Source organism: Struthio camelus, chromosome 8 (assembly GCF_040807025.1).
Source record: "Struthio camelus isolate bStrCam1 chromosome 8, bStrCam1.hap1, whole genome shotgun sequence".
Lineage (NCBI taxonomy): Eukaryota > Metazoa > Chordata > Aves > Struthioniformes > Struthionidae > Struthio > Struthio camelus.
In genome coordinates this window covers 31,493,320-31,519,080 of record NC_090949.1, presented here as the reverse complement: position 1 = coordinate 31,519,080, position 25,761 = coordinate 31,493,320, and the positions used below count along the sequence as shown (strand labels likewise).

At 41.0% G+C, this 25,761-nt stretch overlaps 1 protein-coding gene across 7 annotated transcripts in view; it reads left to right on the top strand.

Annotated features, from left to right (window-relative positions):
* CC2D1B (coiled-coil and C2 domain containing 1B) overlaps positions 1-25,630 on the top strand; it is a 41,863-nt gene extending 16,233 nt beyond the window's left edge. For 3 of the 7 annotated variants that reach the window (XM_068953139.1, XM_068953138.1, XM_068953143.1), the window contains 16 exons: positions 1,495-1,605; positions 1,861-2,048; positions 2,676-2,748; positions 5,085-5,197; positions 6,023-6,215; positions 8,573-8,745; positions 9,752-9,877; positions 10,402-10,460; positions 10,717-10,833; positions 11,372-11,445; positions 12,090-12,148; positions 14,129-14,180; positions 14,881-14,980; positions 19,802-19,892; positions 22,697-22,828; positions 24,427-25,630. In XM_068953139.1, the coding sequence (XP_068809240.1) occupies positions 1,495-1,605; positions 1,861-2,048; positions 2,676-2,748; positions 5,085-5,197; positions 6,023-6,215; positions 8,573-8,745; positions 9,752-9,877; positions 10,402-10,460; positions 10,717-10,833; positions 11,372-11,445; positions 12,090-12,148; positions 14,129-14,180; positions 14,881-14,980; positions 19,802-19,892; positions 22,697-22,816 (1,649 nt within the window). In that variant the 3' untranslated portion in view covers positions 22,817-22,828; positions 24,427-25,630. Of the gene's footprint in view, positions 1-1,494; positions 1,606-1,860; positions 2,049-2,675; positions 2,749-5,084; positions 5,198-6,022; positions 6,216-8,572; positions 8,746-9,751; positions 9,878-10,401; positions 10,461-10,716; positions 10,834-11,371; positions 11,446-12,089; positions 12,149-14,128; positions 14,181-14,880; positions 14,981-15,157; positions 15,248-19,801; positions 19,893-22,696; positions 22,830-24,426 lie in introns of those variants that run through there. The other 4 variants (XM_068953142.1, XM_068953140.1, XR_011142612.1 and 1 more) reach the window with 3 other exon arrangements.
* Positions 25,631-25,761: the final 131 nt, after the last annotated feature.

The following is a 25,761-nucleotide window of genomic DNA, read 5'->3' as shown; positions in this document are numbered from 1 at the left end:
TTTCCAAAGCATATCCAGTTTGTGGCTAGCCAAAAGAGTATCACCCTGTCCCCTTTAGCCTGTTCTTCTGAATGTGATTTGTATGCTCATGATGGCTGCTTGATTTTGTAACTTCCCCTTTTGACTGCTTATTACGCAACCCGCAACCCTAGAAATAAAATTTCTATGCCTTAAAACTAAAGGTTATCTTCTCCCTTTTCTCTTGATCCCTGTTTTTTTTTTTGTTTGTTTGTTTTTTTGCTGTATATTTCTACTCCTAACAGCAAACTTGATTCTGAATTTATATCAACCACAGAAGTGATGCATTCCTATCTGTGGTTCGGAGGGACTTGCAGTGGAGTGTTCTTTTTGATACTCAAAAAGCTGTTCTGTGCAACACGCTAAATTTTCTTCTGTTGCAAACTCCTGGTTAAAGAGAAATTGAGAGAGAAATTTTAAGGTATAGAACATTCTGACTTTTCAAAATATCTTTCTTGTAACTTTTTCCCCCACCTTGGGCTTTGTCTTTCCTCTCTGTGTGTTATTTCTGACATGATTTGCAGTAGCTGTTACATGGAGAACAGGTAAAACTTAAACTTTTTTTTATTCTTTAAAAATATGCCAGCTCTGTGAAGTACAAGTTACTGAGGTGTAATTCTCTCATTCTTATAACTTGATATAATAGTAGCTATTGTTTGAAGTGGAAGGGAAAGAGGGTAATGGCAAGTTCTTAAAATCTACCTTAATATTTGTTGTTGTTACACGTTTCAACAGAAGTTCAGATTATAAGATTAACAAGCATACTTGTCCTGAAAAGAAAATAAGGTTGACTTCAGGGCATTAAAGTCGAAGTCCTAAGGCAGTTACCAGTATTAAAACCTCACAAGGATTGAAATAACTTTTTTTTTTAAATAGATTTAACATCACCACCAACAGTTAACAGTCAATATCTGGAACTCAAGTGTTTTAATTGCTGTTTAGTAAAAGTAGTTGGTTATTTATTGAAATAAAATGATAATCTCTTACTTCACTTCTTAGAATAAAATAACGAAGATTATTTCTACTTAAGTTATAAATTGATCACCAGGTGGCATGAGAGAGAAACTTCACCCATGATATAATATTATATAAATAAATGCAAGATTTTGGGGTCGATATTTTTCTAGATCCTAAAACATTTCATTATTATACAATACCAGAAAATGGGATATCTGAATTGATAGTCTTACTTGCTTCCTCTTTTCTGCATATCTTTTGTTACCAGGATATTTTAGTAAATTAGCAAGCTTGTTCACTCTTTCTTTCTGACAAGATACCAAGTTATGTTTTGGGAGATGATTCTTAGAAGACTGGAATAATGTGAACTTCAGACTTATTTGTCCACCCACATAAGTTTCGAAGCCAGCCAACTTCCTGGGAGATGATGTGATCAAATTGATGATTTCCTGACTAACGTGGGTTGACTTACTGTTTATGGAACATGCTGTGAAACTTCCTGCTTTCCTTCCTTTATAGATCTTGAAAGCCTAGAAAACGTACAAGCTACATCCCAGCAAAAGGTACCAGCCTCTCTGGGAAGTTCCCAGGATCTTACAACACCTGGACCTCAGACCTCAGACTGTTCAGGTAGGACTTATGATTTCTGTGCCGAGGCATAAAAGTAGCAGGGCTGGAAGGCACTTATGAGGACTGTTTTATCCCACTACCAACAGGATTGAGTATATGTGACTAATATTCCTTATACTGTTTGCTGCCGATCCCTTTTGTATTGTTGTCCTGGATCAGTAATAGAAGTAAAAATTAATAAACTTTCTTTAGAAGAATTGTATTCATAATAAAGCTTTGCACAGTTTTGTTTTGGGTTTTTTGTCTCTGCGGCAGAGAAGAAGCGGGGGAAGGAATCTGGATCATGTGGCATTTCATTATCTGTCTTATTTCAAGCTTACCTGCAGCCAAAAACAGTGCTGGAAGCATTGCAACAAAGACTTGAGAAGTACAAGTCAGCAGCAGCCCAGGCTAAAGCGAGTGGGGATGATCGGAAAGGCAGGATGCACGAGAGGATAGCCAAGGTAAAAGGAAAGTATAGCGAGTTGCTTGCACTCAGCAAAGTCATCTGAATTAATAGTCCTGCTGAAGGGTTTGTTAAGGGCTGAAGGATTTGTATTGTCCTTCAAGTTGAAAAGAGCTCCAACAGGAAGCTGTAAAGCATTCAGGGGAAGGAGAAGCAAAAGTACTGGTGTTCAGCTGTGCTGAAACTAGTTCTGAGGCAGGGCATATGCTGTATGTGAGGGTTAAGAAGGAGGATGTAGAGCATCTCTGGACCTTCATGCCAGAAGAATTAAAAAATGCTGTGTCCCTTTTTGAGCTGTAGAAATGGCAGAGCTGAGTTCCAGTCCAAAGATTTCTGTCTGCTAAAAAGACTATACATGGATGAGGTAACTTACAGATTTAAAATTTTAGGAAAGTTTGGGTTTTGAAGCAGCATTTTGCCTTCCCCCGGCCCTTTTCACTGTTTCAGAAACAGGTGCAAATAATCAATGAAGCAGCATTGGCTTCAGAATTAAAGGGCAGTGGTATGCACATAGTTTTATAGCAAAGTATTCTATCTTCTTCAGTGCTTATGCTGGTTAAATGTAGATGATTGCTAACTTATAGTCTACTCCATTTTATGTCTCAGTGAATGTCTTTCATTGCAGCAATACCAGGATGCTATAAGAGCCCATAAAGCAGGGAGAAAAGTGAATTTTTCTGAGCTACCTGTTCCTCCCGGTAAGTGTGAAAATAAAATGTCCTAATGCAAACTCTTGTAGATATGCTGAGTTCTGGAAGAGCTGTGCAGATAGGGCCTCCTCATGCTGTGGAGCAGCTCTTCTCTTACCTCAGAGAGTAGGCTGGCCTTGCTGTTTGATGGCACTGAAGAATACACTGTGAAACGGCTTATTAATACGCTCCTGAACTTTCATACTAGTGAAGATTACTGGGCATTGACTACCTGTTTGACAGTATCAGAACTTGAGACCAGCTCTGTTTGAGAAGTTAAACAATTTAACTATGGGCAGGTGATGAAAATGCCCTTCTGGACCCTTCTGTGTACTGGGCCTGCCCTCTTAGAGGAAATAATAAGCTTGGGGTACGTTGGATTTAGTTTACTGGAAGGGGATTTTGAAATCTGGAAAAATTTTGCCTAATCTTTCCCGTTCTATTCCCTCTCCGCAAGAGCCTCAGAACACTATATTTAGTTAAACATCCCTTTGCAACAGCTGATGAGGCAGATGAGTATTGCAGTTCTCTTCTCATGGCTTGTAAAAGTGTATGCAGAGGTGAAGTGAGTCCTGTCCATGGTTGCATTGAGACAGTGACAGAGGAAGAAGAAACTGAATGTGCTTCTTGGGACAGCATGCCGCCTTTTTTTTTTTTTTTTTTTTTTAATCTTCTTCAGAATGTATAGTCCTGTGTCTGTAAAGGTTTGGGCAAGGCGGTCTACATCTCCTCCACCTCTGACTTGGATGATACTTTATCTGTTATCTAGCTATTTCTGCCACACTCTTCTTGGAAGTGTCACTACTTTTACCTTGTGCCTGATTTGTTCCTGTGGTAGAACACAATCAGCACTGCAAAGTGGTGCCTAAAGGTGTTTTGGGTTTGTTTGCTTGTTTTGTTTTGTTCTTTTTCCTTACATTTTTTTCTTTAAAAAAAAAAAACCCTAGAAAAGGGGCACAAACCTTGTGGCTTGTTTTGTTTTGGCTTTTTTGGTCACCACCAGGTTGTGGCAAAGGCAAGTACGCTAGTAGGCAGTGCCAACTCTGTCAGGCCAGGTGCTGCTTTGAAGTGTTTTTTTAGTATTCAGCTGTTCCTGAACTGCAGTTTAGCAACCCTTGTTCTAGAACATGATCCATTTCCTGGTAAATATTACTTGCTGTAAGAGTGAGGTGCTCCATGTTTAAACTCTGAAAATATTGCATAACTTCTCAATTTCCTTGTGTTATCTTAGCTGTGTGTTTTCCAGCCATCGTTTTATGGCCATATAATTTTCACTGAAGATAACTGTGAGAGTCACTCAAACCAGCAAGGAGATTGCAATGGACTGGCAGTGTATATATTTCACTGCGTCTAGATGGTGAACAGTACCAGTCTTGACCTCCCTGGAGACGGAAACGCTATTTAGTAATGGATCAAGGATCACGCAGGGGGCAGCAGCATAGGATTCTGTGTTCTGCTAGCCTATATACCTCAGACTTGTTCTGTCCCCATATTCACCATCTCTAGGCTCAGAAGCAGTTGAGTTATTATTTCTTGACACTTCTGATGAGACTGACATCGAGATTGACTTACTACGTATTAATGATATAAACTTTATTAACAGATACTTTGCAGTAGTCCCTCTGGGTCTCTGCTGATTGAATCTGATACTGAACAGGTAGCATGAAAGTGAGAGTTTATCTTCTGTCATCAAGCCTTCCTTAAAAGGATAATAAAATAATTAAAAGGATAGTTCTTAATACATCTCACATTTAACTACTGTGATTCTGCCTTACTTTGCAACCTCTGCATTGCAGTGGATTTTCAGCATATCAGGTGCTAATGTTGTAGTGCGTTATCTGGACTTCATTGCTATGTTGTTTATTGCTGTACGGGGCAGCGCTGATTTTTTTTCTGTTGGACCACATACCAACTCAGGTGAGGCAGTAGAGAGAGAGAAAAGCCAGCAACTTTGTTGGGTAAAATGTACTACCTGTCCTTTTGTGCAAAGGAGAGGTAGTAAATTCTTTGCCGGTTCCGAGGGCACCTCTTGCTGAAGTCTTGAGGTCGCAAGGCTGCTTGGCTAGATGCCAGCTGCTGAACTTAGAAAACCGTGCTCTGTTTTTGCATCATTTTAGCACCATCCCTTCAAGCCTGGATATCTATGAGAGGTCTGATTTTAGGTCTGCCAGTCAGACTGAATCTACCATGGTTTTGTTGTTCTGGTATCAGTCTAGCTCTTGAATTCTGGACTGTATTAGATAATAGATACTTAGATAGAAATAACTTCAGAGGAAAGAGGAAATATGGAAGACGGGGCGTATGTTTTATGCAGCTCTCTACCTGTATATTCCTTTCCTTCTTAGGATTTCCCCCTATCCCTGGTGTTGCAACAATGGATGGTAACAGCACAATAGCTGCTGTTCTGGAAAATGCCAGCCAGCTGGCAAACATGGAAGAGAACGAGGAAGAAGAGGAGGTTAGTATTTCTTGGTAATATGTGTAATAGTTAAAGTCGTGACTCTTCTGGTGGGCAGAGATGAGTCCATTGGATTTCTAGTCAGGCGAGGTACTGTGGTGAAACAATTTTCCCAGAAGTCTGAAAAGAACAGGATTTCAGTCCTTGAGGGAACAGTAAGTTTGGTTTCGAATATCATATAGGAAAGAAAGAGAGAGATAAATGAGATGGGAGTTACAGTTACTGTCCACAGTTTGAACCCATGGGTCCAGAGTTTGGCTTGTTTTTCTTTCGTATCTGTTTTATATGTGGGGTTTATTTTCAAAGACAACTCCCCAGATCCTGACCATCCCTTTACATGGTTCTGAAATACTTATTTCTGTACTTTGATGTTGCTTCCCAGTAGCTCCTGTGTTTGTGCCTCCTCCAGATGCTCAGAGCTTACTGCTTCTTGTCAGGCTGCACAAGCCTTTAGACTTTGGATTGATTTCTTTGACTCTTTGATTTTTGTTACTGATTGTGCATTTGTGCTTTCAACCAGAGTAGTTTTTAGTGTAGAGAATGATAGGTTTTTTTCTGCATGCATCTGCTTCTCTTTGAAATCGCTACCATGTTGAACATTTATTTTTTTTCCTTCTCCAGCAGAGATTCAATGCTTGCATAAGTCAGCTACCTGCTGGCAGGACCCTGCTTATAAAGCCTCAGAAGTTAAAATTTACTGTCTGGAATGTTATGTTCCCCTCAAAAGTGACATCAGAATGCTGATATAGTGAACCATGATTGTTAATGCTTGAACTCTGGATTAGATTTTATGCATTTAACATGGAATTCTTTTCGTTGCGTTAGAACGAACCTCTGACGCAGGCCCCGGTTGCCAAGAAGCCTGCTCAGCTGCCTGGAAAGCCGACACAAGTTGTTAAGCCAATTACAGTGCCATCTGCTGTAGCCGAGGAGGAGAGCTCTCCTGAACACGTAAAGAAGTCCACATCACCTTCCACCCCAGACAAGGCAGCGTCAGTGGATCATCTCTCTTCAGCTGGTAAGGGTGAAGGGATCGTCATTCCAAGTGATCCATGTGCAAGTCCTTTGCACTACTTGTGTTTAATACTTTGGTAGAGACTTCTTAATACTTTAGACGTTAGCCTGTGAATGCGTGACAGATTCCCTTTGACAGGAGCCTCAAAATGTGTCTGCTGGAGGGCAGATCCAGACCAGCCATGCGGCTTTATTTCATAGAAGCAGCATGTGTAATTATAAGGGTGATTGGGTTTTTAATTAATTCTGATGCAATAAGCGTATTGATTCATAATGTTTAACTCCGCTCACAGTTGAACTCCAGATACGCTCTCATTAGAGTGGCGGGCTTGCCAATGTGAATTATTAATTGATCTAGTGACCTCAAGCAACAGTTTCTCCCTGGCGTTTCATCCTAGGATCTCTAGACTGGCCTGCAGGTGATAATTCATCAATCTCTGTAGCTCCCCTATTGCTAAGGTCACTAAACAGTTGTCTGTACAAGATTAATTTTACAGATAGGGAAAGAGTGGTGCATCGTAAGGGACAGCACCACCTCATTGTGTGATTTGGGCACACAGCAGCAGAGCTGAGACTCACTGAACCTATTGCCATGTCTTAACCATAATCCTGTCCTCCTTTCATTTTGCCTTGGGTTGTTCCCTCAGAACAAAGCAGAACTGCCTTGTTGGCTGCTGCAGAGCACAAGTGCATTCTTTAGTGCCGTCGTGATTAGCTCATAACCCTTTTTTCTAGGAAATTCCATTACTTGTTTTGTAAATAACACTGTTTCGAGCATAGTAGTTGTTCCATTCTGAAAATCTATGAATCTGCATTGAGATTTGATTTGTGCCACTTTAGCTGTGATATTAGTCTCTAAATAAATGAATTGCCCTACGCTTATTCTGTAAAGGAATTGATAATACCCGGTCTCTTCAGCTCATAAACTCGTATGTTACCTGGTGATTACCCATTAATCTCTCCTGGGGGTTCTAAGTGTTTTAAAATAAGCCCAATAGTTGCAAGAAGAAAATGGATGGATTCATACTGACTGATATTCTAGGATTTTCACAGAAAAATGCCAGTGCTTCACTATAGTAAAGCTGGATTTCACTAACCATAGTATATCTTGTGATCCAAATGTGACCTGCTTCCCCCCAGATTTCTGAAGTGTATCTTGCAGCTGCTCGTAGTGGATAGATCAACTGTGAAAATCTGTTCTTCTTGTCAGAGAGTAGAAGGTGTAGTGAGGTGTGGGAGTGGAGTGGAACAGTTGCGTTTAATGTTTGCACCAGGAAAATCAAGGAGCCGAGATCAGGAGGATAAAAGAGCTTTGCTCAGTCTGTTTTCCACAGATTCTCTTTGAAAATACCTCTGTTCTGTGTCTCAGCCTCACAGAGCACACTGTGTCCTGGTTGTTTTGACTCAGTGAAAATTAGGCTAGCTACCTTATCTAATTAGTTTGGTTTTGGCTGACTGGATAAATTCCTAATAGCGGCAGGACTGCAGGCTTTTTTTGCGAGGGTGGGAGTAAGCAGATAGTCATCTGACAGTGGTATAAATAGTGTGATAGCTTGACTAGCTTGGTTGGTGTATGTTTGCTGAGATAGGCACCTCTTGCAAGTCTTGTTTAGCTTATGTAATCATGAGTGGAGTGCAGGGGCAAATACAATATGAGTATCTCTGGCAATGGCTGTAATCAGCTCATGTTGTACCCTTTTCAGTGAGTTGTAAAAGAAGCAGGATGAACTGACCTGTTACAACGTAAAGCAATTTTTTTCTGACTTGTGTGATTGTCCTTATTGTTTTGGGAAGAGAAGAGGAGACCCAAGAATTAATAACAAAGTAAAATAGCAAGCAATTACAAATAAGCAGAGGTGGACATGTCTGAATGTGCCCTCACACATTGGCTCATTTGCTTTTTCTGACAGATTAAGGGAGGCAAAAGAAATGGAGTACAGAGGATGTGTTTTCAGGGTTCATGTGCCCATAGTATTCACCCTCTTTTAGAAATTAAAATGTCAAGCTGGAAGTTTGAATTCAGCTTCTATTATTGCTTATCAGCTGTACTGCAGTCTCTGTCCCCTGTCTACCAATAGGGGATTATAATTTCTTTTGTGACACTCTACATACAATTCTCTCTTTGTGAAGTGCTGTGAAGTTTTTGATGGAGGATGCCATGGTAGAAATAAGTTGGTTTGTTTCCTTTCCTGATACTTAAAATTGAAACTGTCCATGAAGCAATAAAGTGCAGTAAGGAAATGTCCTTAGTTGATATCTGTACTTCTTTTGACCTTTTTTGGCTATAAACTGAACATGATAAACCTGTTTCAGGGGCATGGTAGTAGATGAGTGAGGGTTTTTATATAACTGTTTTTTCAGCTAGGGAACAGCTGGAATTTCTGGAGAACAGAAAGAAGCAATACATGAAGGCAGCCGTCAAAGCAAAGAAGGCAAATAACCTTGAACAGGCCAAGATATATCTCAAAACAGCTAAGACCTTTGACCTTAAGATTGAGCAAGCAAAAAGTGGCAAGCCTGTTGATATTTCCAAGGTTAGTAGGACTGTTAATAAGGTATTCTTTGTTTCATATTCTTGGACATCTCATAGCTCAATCAAACCTGTGAATGATTTAAACAATAGTATCCCTTGAAATAAATTTTAAGTTAAAATTGTTCAAGTGACAAGCATGGACACTGAGCCCTGAAATTTCCCTATATCTTTGGTTTTGTTTTGTTTTTTTCTTTTTCTGCTCCTCAAATGTGCAAGACTGAGAAAATTTGGCCTTCGTGAACCATTTGGTCCCTGGTATGCAATGGCTTCCAACAGAGCTTGAAAGTGTTTCCTGGGTTTAGGGTAGGAGTATACATCTTGGCCATGTCACAGAATCACAGAATCACAGAATGGTTTAGGTTGGAAGGGACCTCTGGAGATCATCTAGTCCAACCTCCCTGCTCAAGCAGGGTCACCTAGAGCATATTGCCCAGGATCACATCCAGACGGGTTTTGAATATCTCCAGCGAAGGAGACTCCACTACCTCTCTGGGCAACCTGTTCCAATGCTCTGTCACCCTCGCAGTGAAGAAGTTTTTTCTCAGGTTCAGATGGAACTTCCTGTGGTTCAGTTTCTGCCCGTTGCCTCTTGTCCTGTTGCTGGGCACCACGGAGAAGAGGCTGGCCTCATCCTCTTGACACGGCCTCATCCTCTTGACACGCCCCCTTCAGTCCTAACCCCTTTTTGGGGGTGAGGATCAGGCACACGTGATCTGATGATTCTGTGGTTTCTCTTGATACATGGGTAGATGGGAAACCATATTGCAGTGCAATAGCTCTCATGACCTGAAAAGTCAGGGAACTAGGCCTGTAGGACGTTTTGCAGAGTCTTACGACGTGAGTAATTGTCACGTGGTGGTATAAGTAGTGGTTAGGTTAGAATTACCTTGAGAAGAAAAAAAAAGCATATCTCCCTTCACTGACCTTTCCATTCATTCTGATTGCTTTTTGTCTACTTATTTCTTCCAAAGGCTCTTAAATGTTACGGTGGTGTTCTTGTGTTGCAGCTGCCATCACCCCCTACAGATGATGAGGGTGATTTTATCTTCATTCACCATGAAGATGTCAGGCTGTCCCAGAAAGCAGATGAAGTATACACCCAGCTCATAAAACTGCTGAAGGACCAATATGAGGTGTCTGGTTTCTCCTTTTAGTGCTTCATCATTGCCTGGGAATTCTATGATGGGCTTTTTGTAACACATCCCTGGGTATTGTTAGTAATATGATTATAATCCCACTATTGTTTCTGTGGGTTTTTTTTTTTTTTTAATTAGGTGAAGAGGGTCAGAGCTGGATGTCTCTTGTTTGAAGTCAGAGGGTGTGCTTGAAGGCTTAGCACTATCAAATTGGGCCAAGTTTGAAAACTCGAATTTGAAGATAGTACCCGAGTGATTGACTAATCACTTGGGTAAAGACCATTTCTAGAAATTAAATGACTAAAAAGTAATAGGACAGAGCAACTCAAACAAATGCTCTGCTCAGCTTCAAATTTAAAAGGAAAGAGGATGGATTTTTTTTGGTGACTTAGGTAAGCTGTGGATTCTTGACTTTCCTTAAATAAGGTGGTTGTCATTCTCAAAACTCTCTGCCAATCATGAATGTGTGCGTAAGGACCATTAAGTGCATTTGTGTTTTTCTCTTTTATTTCTGCTGACAGAGGTGTCTGCAGTATTCCAAGCAGTTCATGCATCTGGGAAATGTGACAGAAACGAGTCGGTAAGACCTGCTGCCTGCCTTTAATCATCCTGTTGTGTGGTCAGTTTATCCTCCAGTCTGCCTGACCCCCTAAAGACGATGAGAGTGAGCACGATGGTAAAGGTTCTTTTGACGTGAAGAAGTTAGTAATTGTGAGGCTTGCATCTCTGAGCTGCTTTTTACCTCTAGTCCGAGGGTTAGTCTGTGGCCTGTACCTGGGGAATACTCTATTTTGATGTTCCAGTTTGTGTATGTTTTTTCTGCTTCTGTTTCATAGGTTTGAAAAACTGGCACAAGGTTGTAAAAAGGACATGGACATCCTACAGCTTGCACGAGCGCAAGGAATGGATCCTCCAAGCCATCACTTTGAGGAAAGAACCTTTAAAATGATAAGGTGTGGAAAACTAAGGGACTTTTCAGGCAGACTGAAATGACCTTCTGGTTTCTAGCCCTTGTTTAGGGGTTATATGGCTTCAGCAAACTCTGAACCTGGGAGGTAGGGTTAGGCTCAGCATTCTTGAGAGGACACTCCCAACCATTTAAATATTAAGTAATTGTTTTTTAACTTGAGGTTTGGAATGCTTTTGTTTTCAAAATACCTCCATCTTCACCCCCCTGTCTCCATCTTCTTCTCTCACACTTTGCCACTTCAACTGCTTTTCCTTCCTCTATCTTCACTCAGGCTTAGTGTCTTCAGGCTTTGTTCCTTACATTTTTCACTATGCCTCATAAATGTTTTTCTCTCTGCTCACGCTCTTCCCTTGCTCTTCAGTAATTTCTGAAAGAAGATCTGTGTAGGAGTAAGCTGTTCTCTGTGACTTTTAGTTTCTTTTGCATCTGACAAATAACAATTGCATCCTGGTCTGGGAGAGGATCAGGAGTTATTGTGCTACTGGAATGAATGTGCCTTCTTGTGTCTTTATTTTTTACAGGATATTTTCTGAGCTCAACAGCACAGAAATGCACCTTCTCGTTGTCAGGGGGATAAACCTACCAGCTCCACCAGGTAGGCACCCGCAAGAGCTTGTGGGCTTATTCTCTGAATGGATGCAGAAAGTAGTGGGGAATGAGATTTTGTGCCTTGAAGACCACGTGAGAAGTCGAAACCTTTGTGACCAACACACACTAAAAAAAAAATCAATGAGATTTCAGGCTCAAATTCACAAAAACCTTTAACAGTATTAAAAAGCAAAGGAAGGGCGTGGAGAATCTGGATTCCACCTGGACAAGAGGAAGAACTTTAAACTGTCGTGGGTTTGCTCATAACTCGGTCTTAGTTCAGGTTGCATTCAGGTCTCATTTTATTATCAATGCCTTCTGTAAATCCATACCACCTTGATATGTATTGACCCATCAGTAGACAGGAGTTACTACTGCCAACATTACAGTTTTTAGTCCCTTGTTTCTGTGGACTTATAAAGCACTCTGCTGTATTGTCCCAGGACTGAGAGCTTTAATGCGGTAGGTGTTTTCCTTTGGATGTTAGCTTTGTATGGATTTTTGATTGATGGGGTTTTCAGAAGTTGGGTGACAGGTAACGAGTCCTGCTGAAGATCAGTTAGGTGGTTTGGAAAATCTTGCCCGATATTCCAAATGCAGTGAAAACATCTGTATCAGCTGTTTGGATTGGCTGGTTCTTGTCTCACTCAGGTGTGGCACCGAGCGATTTGGATGCGTTTGTGAAGTTTGAATTCCATTACCCGAATGTGGTGAGTGTGTGTTCTGGCTCTTCTGTTTCTCAGTCTATGACCCTTACTACTGTATTAACTTGCGAGGGCTTCAAGGAAGGAGTGTCGGCTTTCTTCTAGAAAGGGAAAACACTTCTAGGCATGCTTTCTGATCTTTCTCTCTGCTCTATGAGAAATAAAACTGCTAAATCTCGGTTTCCTACAGATCTGAACTCTGCTACACCTTTCCCTCTGTGTTCCCTACACCTGTACTTTGCAGCGTGGTGTCCGCTTCAGACTTGCGTGTGCTCTGGTTGGCTGACAAGCTTACTGTCAAAGAGAATTCACAATGGCGGAGCTGTGCCCACCCTTGCTTCCTGGGGATACTAATCAGATGGTCTCTACTGCTTACAATATTTGAAATTTGTAAAAGTTCACTTCTTTCAGAGGTGCAAACTCACTGGTAACCTCAATCAAACATCAGAGCACGCAGGTTCAACAAGGGAGAGGGAGTACCTGAGATGCAGTCTCACTCCAAGTCCCATTTCTGAAATAAAACAAGCTTGAAGGCAGTATTTTGGGACACCTTTAATTATAGAAATAGATCAAAAGGGCTCAATTATCAAAATAGATCAAATAATCTCTCTTCTCAGATAAATGCACGTTGACTGCTGTGCATTTACTGCGTGTGTGCTGACTTAATTAGGAAATATGTGTCCATATGTGTCCATATCTGCAGAAAGGACTTAGGTCATGCAAGTTTCTTGACCTTACTAATTAATATGTCTGTGTTTTACACTGAATTCAAACTGTTTTATTCTTCATTGTGCTTCTGTTGTAAATGTATACTGAACCTTTTTGAGAGTCAGTGTTTTCAGTTATATATTGGGCTTCTCTCTTTTCATAGAGCTATTGTAGCTAATTGCTCCTTTCCTTGAAATTACCCACTCTCATCCTGCTCTCCTCACCTTGAAAAGTAGTTGCTGGTCAAAAAAATATGGAAACTAGAGCCAGAAGGGTCTCTAAAGAGGGCCATCTAGTCTGACCATCAGAAGTGCTGGGGCTTCTCCTGTTCTCTCCATAAGGCAAAAAATCTTGGCTCTTATGGGCTTAATGTTTATTCTGTGACAGTGCAGAGCCTAGATTTTACCTCCTAATGAATTTTGCAGCAATTCTACTGAGATAAGTTCAGTTAACCTGGGGGAAGTTGCTGAGGGACAGATTCAGTTTGTGTAACTCAAATCAAAGATTTGAGTTACCTGAGACTTCAGTGGGAGGAGTCACCCGCTAAGGGTGGCTGAAAACAGAATTGGTCTGTTTGAGTAATCTTCTGGGGTAAGAAGGAATCAGCCTGCTCTTATTCTACTTTTCTTTCTTTAAAAAAAAAGCCAGCTCTCTACTGCTTAGCCAACAGTCAAACACACCACCTTTCTCCTTCATAGCTGAAAACAGTTTTGCAAAGTAGCTGCAATAATTAGGTCACATTGTCCTTGTTCGGTCCCCAGAGATTTAGTTCATACTCTGCTTTGGGTTAGAAGTTAATTCATTTTGGTGGCAGATTGATTGTCAGGCAAAATAATAGTAGGGCAATTCCCTGAATGATTATTGTGATGAATTCCTTGTGTAGCGCCACGAGCTTATTATTCCAATGAATGCAGAAGGAACAGAATTATTGTGCCATAGAACATGCATAGTTTATCATGTAGTTTAACAGCAGCAGTCAGAAGCTTTATGATTGGATTGAATTGAGTGTGACCATGTAGCTTATCTGTGGCACTAGTATTTCGTTTAATGTTTTGGCTTATTCTTTATCTAGTGTTGTACTTATTACTGCAATGAAATCCAAATATTTTAATCTTTACTCTTGAATGACTCTTCTTATCATCCAGATAAACCCCCTAAACCTCATGTTTCTTGTATAGGTATAAACAAGAACTGGTAATAAAAATTGTTTCAGAATATGGAGTAGTAACCATATCTACCATGGTTTTATGTAATGTGTGTGTCTCTCTCTCTTAATAGGAGCAAGCTCAGAAGAGCAAAACTGCTGTAATTAAAAATACCAATTCTCCAGGTTAGTACCTCTTCTGGGACAGAGTGAAAAACATTGCACCTTAAGGAATTGCTGGAGAGTACAGGCTACTCTCATATTGTGTGCTGGGCTAGAGAACCATCCTTTCCTGCGCCCCCTATTTTTCTTTGTTGCAAAAGGGTTTGTTAGCGTGTGAAGCCTAGCTGTTGTGGAGTTTCTTCTCCCACATCCCGGGATTGGTAGCAGTTACTGTGTCATCGCTTAGTGAAATGATTGAGTTACCAATCGTGCTCCGACTGTTGCTTAGTTATGTTATCAGAACACCCTTTCCCAGTCATTCTAACCTTCCTGTGCTTCTTCCTTATTACTTCTTGTTTTGTGCCTTTTTCTTAGCCACAGACACTCTATTTAAAGTAAATTGCTGAAAGACCTAGATTATCCACTTTTGGCTCTCCAGTAACTTGCTGTCAGCTCCTCAGGATGACGTATTTTTTCTTCAGTTTAGTTTCTGCCCTCGTGGAGTGGGGATGACAGAGATGAACTGTTGCACAGGGATGCTGATATTTAACTTATCAATGACTGAAATAACTTAACCTCCTGAGAAGGGACTATACAGGTGTCAAGTGTCTGTCTTAAATGGGCCAAACTGAGCTAGACAGAGGTCTAAGTGCATGCACGTAATAGAGCGCTGCACTTAGTGTGACTTTCACAGCTTGCTTTCATTTTTCTGTATCTTGACTAGAATATAATCAGTTGTTCAAGCTGAACATCAACCGAAATCATAGAGGTTTCCGACGAGTGATTCAGACCAAAGGAATTAAATTTGAAATATTTCATAAAGGGTAAGTCTACAGTTTGGGTCATTCCCCCCCTTCCCCCCCCCCCCCCCCAATGTTTCAGTTGAAAAGTGTTTGTTGTAGCTGAAATTCATGGAGGACAAGCATATGATCTGCCTTAAATAGTTCTCATGCCTGAGAATTCATTTCAAAGTGTGCCTAAGCACCATGTTTTCCCTACAGGAAAAAAAGCAGAAGTTCAGTGAAGCTGACTCATAACTGGAAGATTGGTTGCAGATTAATGCATTAAGAGGAATTGATGAGACTGAGAAAGTAATGATTCTCCTTCCGAATGTTTTTATTCTTGTCCAATCTGTTTATAATCTTCTGGACCAGAAGATTTAAATGTCGTACAGGGTAACATTGTAGAATAATGAAATATGAGTGACAGCACAACATGAACAGCAGTAAAGCAGATGATAGATGATGGCAGAATTAGCGTTATGTTTTTGTACTCATCTTCATTCTGAGGATTTTACAATATTTACTAAGCATTGCTAGCAAACTGTTAGACTGTTGAGAGAAGTGAGAGAGAAACTCCCCTTTTCTCCGAGACAGACAGACGAGATGGGTGTTAACGATTTGTAATGTTCGGGGAAATGATCCTGCATCTGGGCTCATTACTGATTTATTCAGAAACTGAGTGGCCTAGATTTATTAATCCCACAGTTAATTGTGACCCATGACTTGGATGAGGTGTTAGATAACCTGTTTCTGCCCTGGTTGCTCTTTGTGCTGTTCATCGTTTCTGTTACTGGGACATGCAGAAATGATCCAAAGTTTCTCTGAGATGATTTTCAAGTTGTAGATGTTTTAACTTATGAGATAAAGCTCCATTGCTTTTACTGCAAATCTTGCATTTGTATCCCTGTTGAGAAAAACAGCTTATTTTCTTCCTCTTTCTTGATTAATCCCGACTGTTCTGCTGCTCTGTTGCTCAAGATTTAAACGTTAGAGATTCTGCCCATTTTGCGTAAATCTTTTAACAGTGTTTACGTTTGTTTAAAACCTTTTTCCCCGTCCTTTGTGTACCACTGCACATTTGAGACGTGTCCTGTCGTTATTGTGTCCTTACCAGTTGAATCTGCAAACGTTTTAAAGTTCTACTCAAGCTTAAGTTCACTGCTTGGGAAACATTTTCCAGTGAGTCATGAATTGTATGCCAACTCCAACTTGTCCTTTGAAGCCTTTCTGAAGATGAGCAAAAAAGTCTGAACAAAATATTTGGCTCTTCTGGCTCTGAGATTTGTTTGTTCTTAGAACAGGAATCTAACAAGTTAAGTATATGCTTGTTTACGGATGAGGGTGTGGACACATAGCAACAGGGAAGAAGGAAGAGAAGAAAAGCCAATCAATCACCTTTCCCTGGCAGTCTTCTCAGAACAAAATAAGGGCTGCCAGTCAGCATATAGGCAATGCTTATGTAAAGCAGGTAACAGAATTGCAGAACACATTTCCTGATGTGGTATGTGAGATCTGAGATAGCAGAAAGGCCCAGGTGTAACCCCCTCACAGTGATATTTCTACTATTTTCATGGTTTTTGCCCATTTCAGTTGCTTGCTTTGCACTGCTTAGCTGCAGCCCTTTAACCGAGGAGAAGAGAGAGGATGAAGTGATCCAGACTCTCTTCTGAAGACTGCCTGCTCCCTATCTTTCACTGAGACTGTGGAATGGATAATACAGCATCTCCAAGCGTTTCTGAAAGTAATTCTGAGGTCTTTGATAGCTCTTCACCCATCTCCCAAGAATTCTTTTCTCTCAGTGAGCAGAAGAGACCTGCTCCAGATCCAGCTTTATAGAGAAAGAGCACACAACATATAGTTACTTAATATATATTAAGCTTCTGTTGCCTTCAAAAAATACTTTTAAGTAAAAACCCATCAATGTACTTTTCCAAAAGTATTCTGTCATTAAAACTCCTAAAAATCTTCTAAAGATAAAAGGAGATTTCACCAGTGACATTTCTAAAACTATAGCCTAAGGCAAATTCACATTCTTCACTGTGATTCTGGGATGGCCCTGTCTTTGTTGGTTCTTGGATTAGATGGGAAAAAAAATGCAGCTGGAAAAATTACTGCTTCATTTAAAGGTTTATGAACAAAAGAAGAAAGTGTCCAACCTGCTGCAGTAGAATTCTGTAATCCTTCGTCCGGCTTAAGGTACTCTAGGTAAAGGAAGCATTGTAGTAGCATGTAAGGTAACGAAGTCTGTACTTCTCTAAATGATTTGGTCAGCCTACAGTAGTCTTGTTAATGGATAACAGAGTCTCTTCTCTGGGAGGTTTCCTGACAACGGAATTCATAGGCAGCATGTTTGGAGGCAGCACTATCGGCCCTTGATGTACTTGCTGCATTGTTTTTCTTTGCTACAGCTGTTTGTGCTGAGATGGACAAATTGACAAATGGGAAGCAATTGGAACAACTGAGCTGGACTCCTTCAAGTCCTTAACGCAACGAGGTTTCGGAGTAGATAAACTGCCTAACAGTGATTCACTGTACGTTCCAGCGCTTTCAGAGGAGCGGCCTGGCGATCTCTACCCCATCTAGAAGTAGCTGAGCTACCTACTGTGAGCTTGCTACAGCCTTGGCTGACAGTGCCAGATCCTTTTCCTTAATCTAAACAGGCTTAGGTGCTGTATGAGCCAAGGCCCTGACGCTGTTTCTGAACATGCAAGGCAGAAAGTGAGGTTAAAATCTGAGTGACAGATTCCTTATATTGTGGTTTGTGGTTTATGTGAACTGTCTGGAGAATATATGAATGAAGCAATCGCTGAGGCTGTGGATAAGTAGAAAAGAATGTATTCCTCTTCCAGTCAGAGATTTTAGACAATCAAACCCACTGATGATCACCTGGAAACTGTAGGCGCTGATATCAGTGTCACGTTTTAGAAAACAGCAGAGGCATCCATCAGGAAGTTGGAAGACACAAGTTTGTTTTCCCTGGAGAGTCTTCTGGGTCCGTTGCTGTCTGCACAGGACTGTTTCATGGGAGTGTATCCAAACTGAAGTGGCATAAACTTTTCATACCTTATCTGAGAAGGGTACCCAGTAATTTTTCTCATTCTGTTAATAATGAAGATACACCGGCAAACCTTGAAGCCATTTTTGGTGCGATCTCCTCTGCTGGTAATTATCAGACCTCTTTTGAATATAATTATTTCCTCTCAAGATCCTTAACTGAAAGGTATCTTGCAACAGAACCTACATCGAGAATTAAGTCTGGAAATGAAGAAAGAAGGTACTGGTGGTGTTGAAGTTATCCAGAAGTTGGTGAATGCTCTTCAGACATACTAAAAGACTTTCAGTAATGTCCATCACCAAGGCTCTGATGAATGAGGTGCATCAAGACAACACTGGATAAAATCAGGGCTCTTATAGGAGTTCTTAAATATTATTGAATCCTCAGATATAAGACAAACATTTCAGAAGGGTTGTTTTCATTGCATGTGCATTAATATATTGGTTACTCTTGCCACAGATTACCTGAACACAGGGATCCATAAAATATCTTTCCAATTTTCAGTGCAGACGTTAGGTCTCGCTTGATAGCACCTTGCTTTGTTTTTAGCCAACCAGATGATAAAGGTGGTGTGGACTTCCAGAAGCCCTTGCTGCATGCATTATGAGGCTTAAAATACAGCTCTTCAAATTAGCTTTCCCCAGTTTCCCGTGTTCCCCAGATCACTCCAGTCTTTTAATGGTGATATGAAGAAGGTGGATGTTTTGGGGTTTTCTTCTTTCTAAAGCCAAAATGGAATGGCATGAAAAAGGAAACCAGAATTCCTGGCAGGTTGCCTGTGTAGAACGTACCAGGCATGGCTGCTTGACCTTCCCTTCACAGGTTTTGTTACGTCCAGACTCTCTAGTTTTAATTGTTTCAATCACTCTCCCTTTGGAGAGTGATTTCAAGGAAATGCTTGGATTCAGGCAAAGAAATCCAACGCTCTGAGCTGAACACTTGTTAACTTCCATGGAATTAGTGTGTTTTAGTCTTTATTACTGCCTTGTGAAGGCCTTTATCTGGATAGGGGTCTCACAGCTGTTACCTGTCTCTGATTGTTAAGGTAAAGAGGGATGGTTTGCTGATAAAACCGCTAAACAGAAGCGATTATCGAGGAGAGAAGTCCAAAGTTGATTTCTTTTCTTTCCAAACAAAAATATTCTGTATTTAATTTCAGCAAAATAGACATTCTAAAATTATAGGTCTTTAGTACTAAAACTACTAGTATAAGGGTGAATCAAAGCAATAGCTGGAATGAAGCGTTCCTTCTTGTTGAAATTCAGTGTTTTGATATGTCAAAATGAAACAGAATAGTTCATTTGGCTTTCTCCTAATAAGAAGTTTGTCAAAACCAGCATGTGCCTGTGAATTGTTTGTTTTGGTGATATACACAACTTCACTGGGAAATTTTTCAGCCAGTTCTACTAAACATCCTTTGTAAAAGATCACTGTCTGTCCTGGGTATTAGGCCATTCCTCTCCTTCCTTATCACACTAAGGCTCTTCTCCTGTGCAGGGATGAAAGCTGCTGTTGTTCCTGGTGCTAGTCTAGGACTTGGACTGTTTTTCTTCACTACCCGTCTCATCTTTATTTTGGCTGTAAGAGGATGGTTAGAAAATGAGTACCTCTGTGTCTTGTCCTCATAATCTAGTTCAGTTCACCATTGGTTCGCCTCTTTCATCCAGGCTTTGAAGTTCTGGTAGGATGTCTTGACTAGACTTCCTGGGCATGATGATAGTTCAAGTAGCGATGACCTCTTGACTTTCTTTCTCTTTAATGTTCTAAAAACCTTGCCCTTTCCACTAAGGAAAATTTCTTTCAAACAGGTCCTTCTTCAGAAGTGATAAGCAGGTGGGGACAGCACACTTGAAACTGGACAAGCTGGAATCGGAATGTGAAGTCAGAGAGATCATTGAGGTATGTTTTCTGGGTGAGGTGTGTCCTACTAGGATGTAGTATTTGAACATGAAAGGATAGTGAATATTCGTCTCACTTGAATGTATGTATACAGAGATAATAGTTTTGTGTTGGATCAGTTTGCTAAAGAATGGGCTGTTTTTAATTGTGTAACCTACTGTGTGACTTTTAAGGGGATAAATTGATTCACTTCTGAACAGTGAATAAATAAGCTTTACACAAATTTGCGAGAGAAGTTGTGATATTTTCTCGCAGTTATAGTCTTAATGTCAACAGGTATTTTCCAAAATAACTGTTTTAGCAGACGCTGTCGGCTCAATGCAGAAATCACTGGTTTTTAGCCTCTTCCTAGGAGAGGAGGAGGGAGGCTGAGGTGGTCGTCCCTTAAAATATGTTATGTAAATGATTTTGGTCAATGCTGTAGCTGTTCTCATTGGGGGTTTTTTTTTGTTTTCTTCCTTTGATTTGGAACATCATCTCTACCATTTCAGATTTTTGCGAATAGAATCTGCAAGGGTAGTTTTTGATACATGGTACTCCTCTGACCGATGGCTCCTGCCAACTGCCTCTTCACATGCCCCGCTTCACCTCATCCCCCTTCTCAACAGGTGCCTGTACTGGTTAGAGCAATGCTAGCTTCCAGCTCTTTTAAACTTCGTAGAGAGGGACAGTGGGAATGGAAGTAGCAGCACTTCTTCCCTTTTTAAGAAATTCCTGGGGCCAGCCCAGAACAGGACTGTTTACAGCTGCACCAGCCAAGTTTGCTTTTAGATTTATTTATTTTTTTTAAACCTCTTTAAGGGGTTCCTGGAGAGGTTCTCCTCAGGCCACTCCAGAGTGACGAGATTAAGATGCATGCTTCTATGTCAGTAAAGTCTTTTTAGCTCTTTACGGTTTGTGGCAAGCTCATGGCTCCAGCACTGGCCGAGGCAAAGGCCTTGCATTCTCTATAAAGTGGTCTTCAGAACCGTTTTCAAAAATTTTGGCTGCTGAATCAGGCCTTCTTATTCTTACAGCAGCTAATCCTTGTTCTTTCAGCCTCTCTGAGTCTTATTCTAAGCATCCTCTCTGTACTATACACAAAGTAAAAAGACCAACTGTTCCCTTTGGAGCCACCTTTCCTAGAGCTGACGCTGGCTTTGAACACTTGCTGTAATGTACTGACTGTCCAAGGCATTTGCTCAGAAAGTAACAGCTCTCAGAAGAAAGAACGCTTGATGAGGGTCCTTCATCAGCCGTCCTGGGCTGTTATCTTCAATTAACATGAAAACCACATGTACCATGTGAAACTACCAAACTGGTAGTGTGGAGCCAGATCCTCTTGTCTTTGAGTGATGCACAGAAAACTGAATCCTTCCGCCAGGGGTGTTCATCATGCACTCTTTAAACATGGAGGTGGAGGGTCTTGCTTGCTGTGCTGTCCCGAACTGCAGGTGGGAAATCTGGACCCATATCCTATATCACCTTCAAGGATTGGGGCTGTCCCAATAGCTTGTTTGTCTTCCATATTGACAATAAGCACCTGATCTCAGCCTGCCAACCTGGACAGCATATAAGACCTTGATTGGAGGTACTCTGCTTCTTCGTGCTAGCAGGCTGGTGAACTTTGTCCCTCTGATTCTGAGAATCCCGTTTTTGGTAACATGAGAGAACGTCGTCATGACTCTGGTCACCCTGTCTTGGCTGTGACAGTTCTGGTGCGGGAACATGTTGAAGACTCAGTTCTGTACCCACCTGGTTAATGCTGTATCTTGCAGGAGGGGTGAGGTGGATGCTGGAGATCTCACAGATCTAATCAACAGCAGAAAAAATCACCTGGCAAGGAGAACTGGATTTTCATCCTCATGTTGCTCTAAATATAGTTTCTGCTCGCCACATCTCGGTCTCAATTTTTCTGGACTGTGCTCAAGAAAAGGGGCTTCTCTGAGTGCAGTGGGTCTCTATTTCTAGGGCTCTGGCATTTACATTTCAGTTCCAAACTTTCTTAAATAACTAGTCAAATTATTTCCATGCAAGAGAAATAACGCTCTTGGAGTGGAACTTGCAACTAGTGTTTGGAACCCTGATTCATCTTTTGCATCCTTGAGGATGCTGTTGTGTCTTTCCATAATGATCTCAGTTCTTGTTGCTATTAACCTTTTAAGAGGGAGATTGAAGCCTAATGGCTGATCTTCCATATTGTTTGCAGGTACAGTTTAGTGTAGAACAATGCTTAATTCCTTTCTAAAATGGTCTCCAAGTTCCGCCTTAATCAGGGTATTAACTCATCTGTTTTCTTCTCTTAAACTTCACACCCGTTAAGAGTGAGGTTGTCTGCACATTCTCTGTATCAATATAGTTTTGTCAGGACCAGAAATTCAGATGATCCCCTAAAGTGTTTGTGTCAACAGCTGACCGATTAGAGGGTTAAGCAAAGACTGTCAGAGTGGATAGAGAACTGCCATAAGATCACTAAGTGGAGTCATCAGAAAGCCCTCAGGCTGCCTCACGGATGTGCTCAGGGGACCACTGTTCACGTCGGCAGAGCTGCCCCTTGGAGGCCATTCCTCCCTCAGAGGCCAACACTTGGGGCAAGTAGGCAGAGCCAACGCGGCCCCTGGTACAGCTGCCTTGTGCTGGCTCTGCGGATGACCTGCTCACGGTAACTGAATCTGCTGCTCCTCCCAGAACTGCAGCCACCAGTAGGTGATCTCGGTCATCCTTTAGTCACGCAGGATTTAAGTCAGTAGTTGGCTCAGGCGCTGCGGTTTGGTGTTACCTTTTTTGTGTGTGCTAACTGCTCTTCTTTTTTGTGGCTCTTTCAGATTTTTGATGGCAGAAAGCCCACTGGAGGGAAACTGGAGGTAAAAGTGAGACTCAGGGAGCCCCTCAGCGGTCAAGATCTTCAGACAATTACAGAAAACTGGCTGGTCCTTGAACATTAGTTCATATCTGAGGTATGAATATTGCTTCTGAAGATGATCTGGACAGAACTTGATAGGGCTACAGATAAACTCTGCATGAAATGATCTTGTGTTGACATTGACCTAATTATGTAGCTCAGGCTTTGGTACCATTCATCTTTTTTATTTCTGGTGGTGAGTTGACTTAATTTAAGAAATGAGGTTACAGAATCTCTGATTAATTTGTATATCAAAGATGCTATTTCACCATCACTTGAAATACAGGGAGAGCTTGTAGCATCACCTTTATTTAAGGTAATATTTAGAAAATAAGGTTGATGAGCCTTTTTCAGAAGGGAGGGTGTGTCCCTGCTACTTACTGTCTGCAAAAGACCTTTCATAGATAGCAAGGACTCTTCTTCCTCTGCCAGAAGCTAGAGATGTGTGTTTGTCTGTCCCATGAAATTCTGCTTGGCTTCATCTGAAAAGGAAACTAGAGGAAATCCGCTTTCCCCTGGATATTGAATACGGGCTATCTAAGGAACTGTGCCTGGTGGCTACTGGGTTAGTGCTTCAGTACAGAAGAACAGCTGTGTGCTGTTATGTATACCTCAGTAGCTATGCATTAGAAGCAGAAGAAAGGTAGGCTTCCCCTTCCTGTCAGCGCCACCACTGTGGAAATTGCCTGGTTTTGGAGCTTGTCTTCCTTTCTCAAGCTTTGCCTTTTAGGTATCACAGAATTCCTCTTCTTTAAAAAAAAACCACACAAACAAACAGACCTCTAACAGTTCTAGTCTCTTTTTTAAAGTGATCTACTGCATAAAGAAAACTACTGAAGAATACAAAGCGCTAGAAGTCCAGCTACCTGTGCAATCAGCTCTCTTTCTTGTATGTCTTACGGTAGCTTTTAATTACATGGTGGCGTACTCGTACTTCTCCAGGACTTTTGAACACATGCCAGAATTGCTGTTTCATGGGCTACTGTACATACTACTTTGTCTTTCAAGCAGTTGATTTTGCAAGCTAAACTTTCATTTAGTGCATTTTTTGTAAGTATATGTTGGTCTATCACTTTTAAGTGATGTGACTGACGTTCTTGCTACAGATTAGTCAAACACAGTCATTTTGATGTTCTGACACTTAGCTGGTCACTGCTCCCATAGTTTATGTTCATAAAACGCTGGAGAAAAGTGTCGCTCACTAAGGAGAGTCAGTTCTCCCTTCAGTGTACATTGAAATTGCCTGCAGTCACAGGGCTTTTTTGGCCCGAGTGTGACCTGGTTGATCCATTTTGAGCAGGTATTGTATTGTGGTAGCGTGTAAAGAGTCCTACTCTAGGACTGTGATGTTGCTACCTGAGCTGGTCACAAGCTACACAAGCTTTGTAACACCAGATGATGTGATATAAATACAAAGTTTCTAATAAGTAGTCTCATTTCCTTCTCTTGGGTTCCTGAGTCTGTGCTCCTTCTGCTGTAGCATATTGTTTTGCTTTGCTTTTATAAACTGCAGTTAAGCTGATATTCATCAGCTTCACAGGGACGTTACCTATTTGCCGTATTTTAACTTCCAAATTGTGTAAGACTGCATCCAGTCATTTCTTCTTCTTTTTTTTTTTTTCTCTCCCCTCCCTACCCCCCTCCCCACCCCAGGAACACTAGAAGATGCGGGATGAACATTGTACGTAGAAAGATGCTGCTAGCTGCAAGCACCAAAGATGTTAAATGAATGCACTACTGAACCTAATGTCTATTTTGGTAACAGCCATAGTGCTTATTAATGACTTTTTAAGGCAAACGTAAGGCTCTGGAAATTTGCTACTGCAGGGGAACGTTATTAGTCTACACAAAATAGACAGAACTGCCTTAATGTGGGACTACTAACGTAGCACCAGGCTGAATGTTACATTAACTATGCATAGTGGTGTGTGAAAGGTTTAGCCCCTTAAAAATTCCCTGAGGCAGAGCAAAAGCTTTTGAGTCAAGTCACAGGTAAGACCTTGACAAGAATGCATTCCTTTAAGTGTACGAGCACCCAACATGGTACCGTGAACACAATCTGCTACTGCTTTTTTCTGTTCTCTCTTAGCAAGGCCTGTTTGTTTTTTCCTATCTGTTTCTTGGAACAGAGGAGAGAGCACTCAGTTCTCAAACACAAATCTAGCAGCAGTGCGTGTCCCCTGCTCTATGCATGCCATTGCAGCAAGGAGTTAAATGGGATATTGTCTTTAAGATGAGAATTCAAGACTTCTTAGCAGCAGGGGTTTAAGGATCTACATTTTTTTTTGTTCTGGCTACCAGTTGTTTGCCATGCTTGCTACACTGCTTTCCAGTGCAGCCCGGGTACTGTGCCTTCGGCCTTCCACATCACCCCCCACCCCCTCTTTTTTTTTTTTTTTTTTTTTTTAATTTAAACAGGTTACTCTACACTGCTGCTTCGTAAATATTCATTATATTTTTACAAAAACAGGCTTTTACAGTTCTGCCAGGTGATGGGAAAAATAGCCACTCTTTATCATGTAGAAAACTGGATTATGACTATTTTCAGGAATGTATTTGATTGATTAGCAGCATACAAAAAATGGTACCAAATATGTTTGTGTTTTTAAATCTCTGTGCACTAACAAACAGAAATGACTGATCTCGAAGGAGGGGATGTGCTTGTACTTGGGGAGTCAGAGTGCTGCTGCAAGAGCTGTTTAGTTAGGGCAAGTTTGTAGACAGAAAAGGAGTCCAGACAATAAGGCAGCGCTGCCTCTGTCTTCCTGAGCGGATGAAGACAATACAGTATTTAGTTTTTAATTTCAATAAATTTAATATACAAAACTACATGTTGAAAATAAAAATATAATATGCAGTTTTTTTGCAGTGTTAACTAACTGAATTTTAAAAGTACAATTTTTTTTTCTAAAACAAGTACTCATTTCTTAACAACATGGTAATTAAGGTCATTTAAAAGGCTATGGTTGAAGCAGACATGTCAGTCAC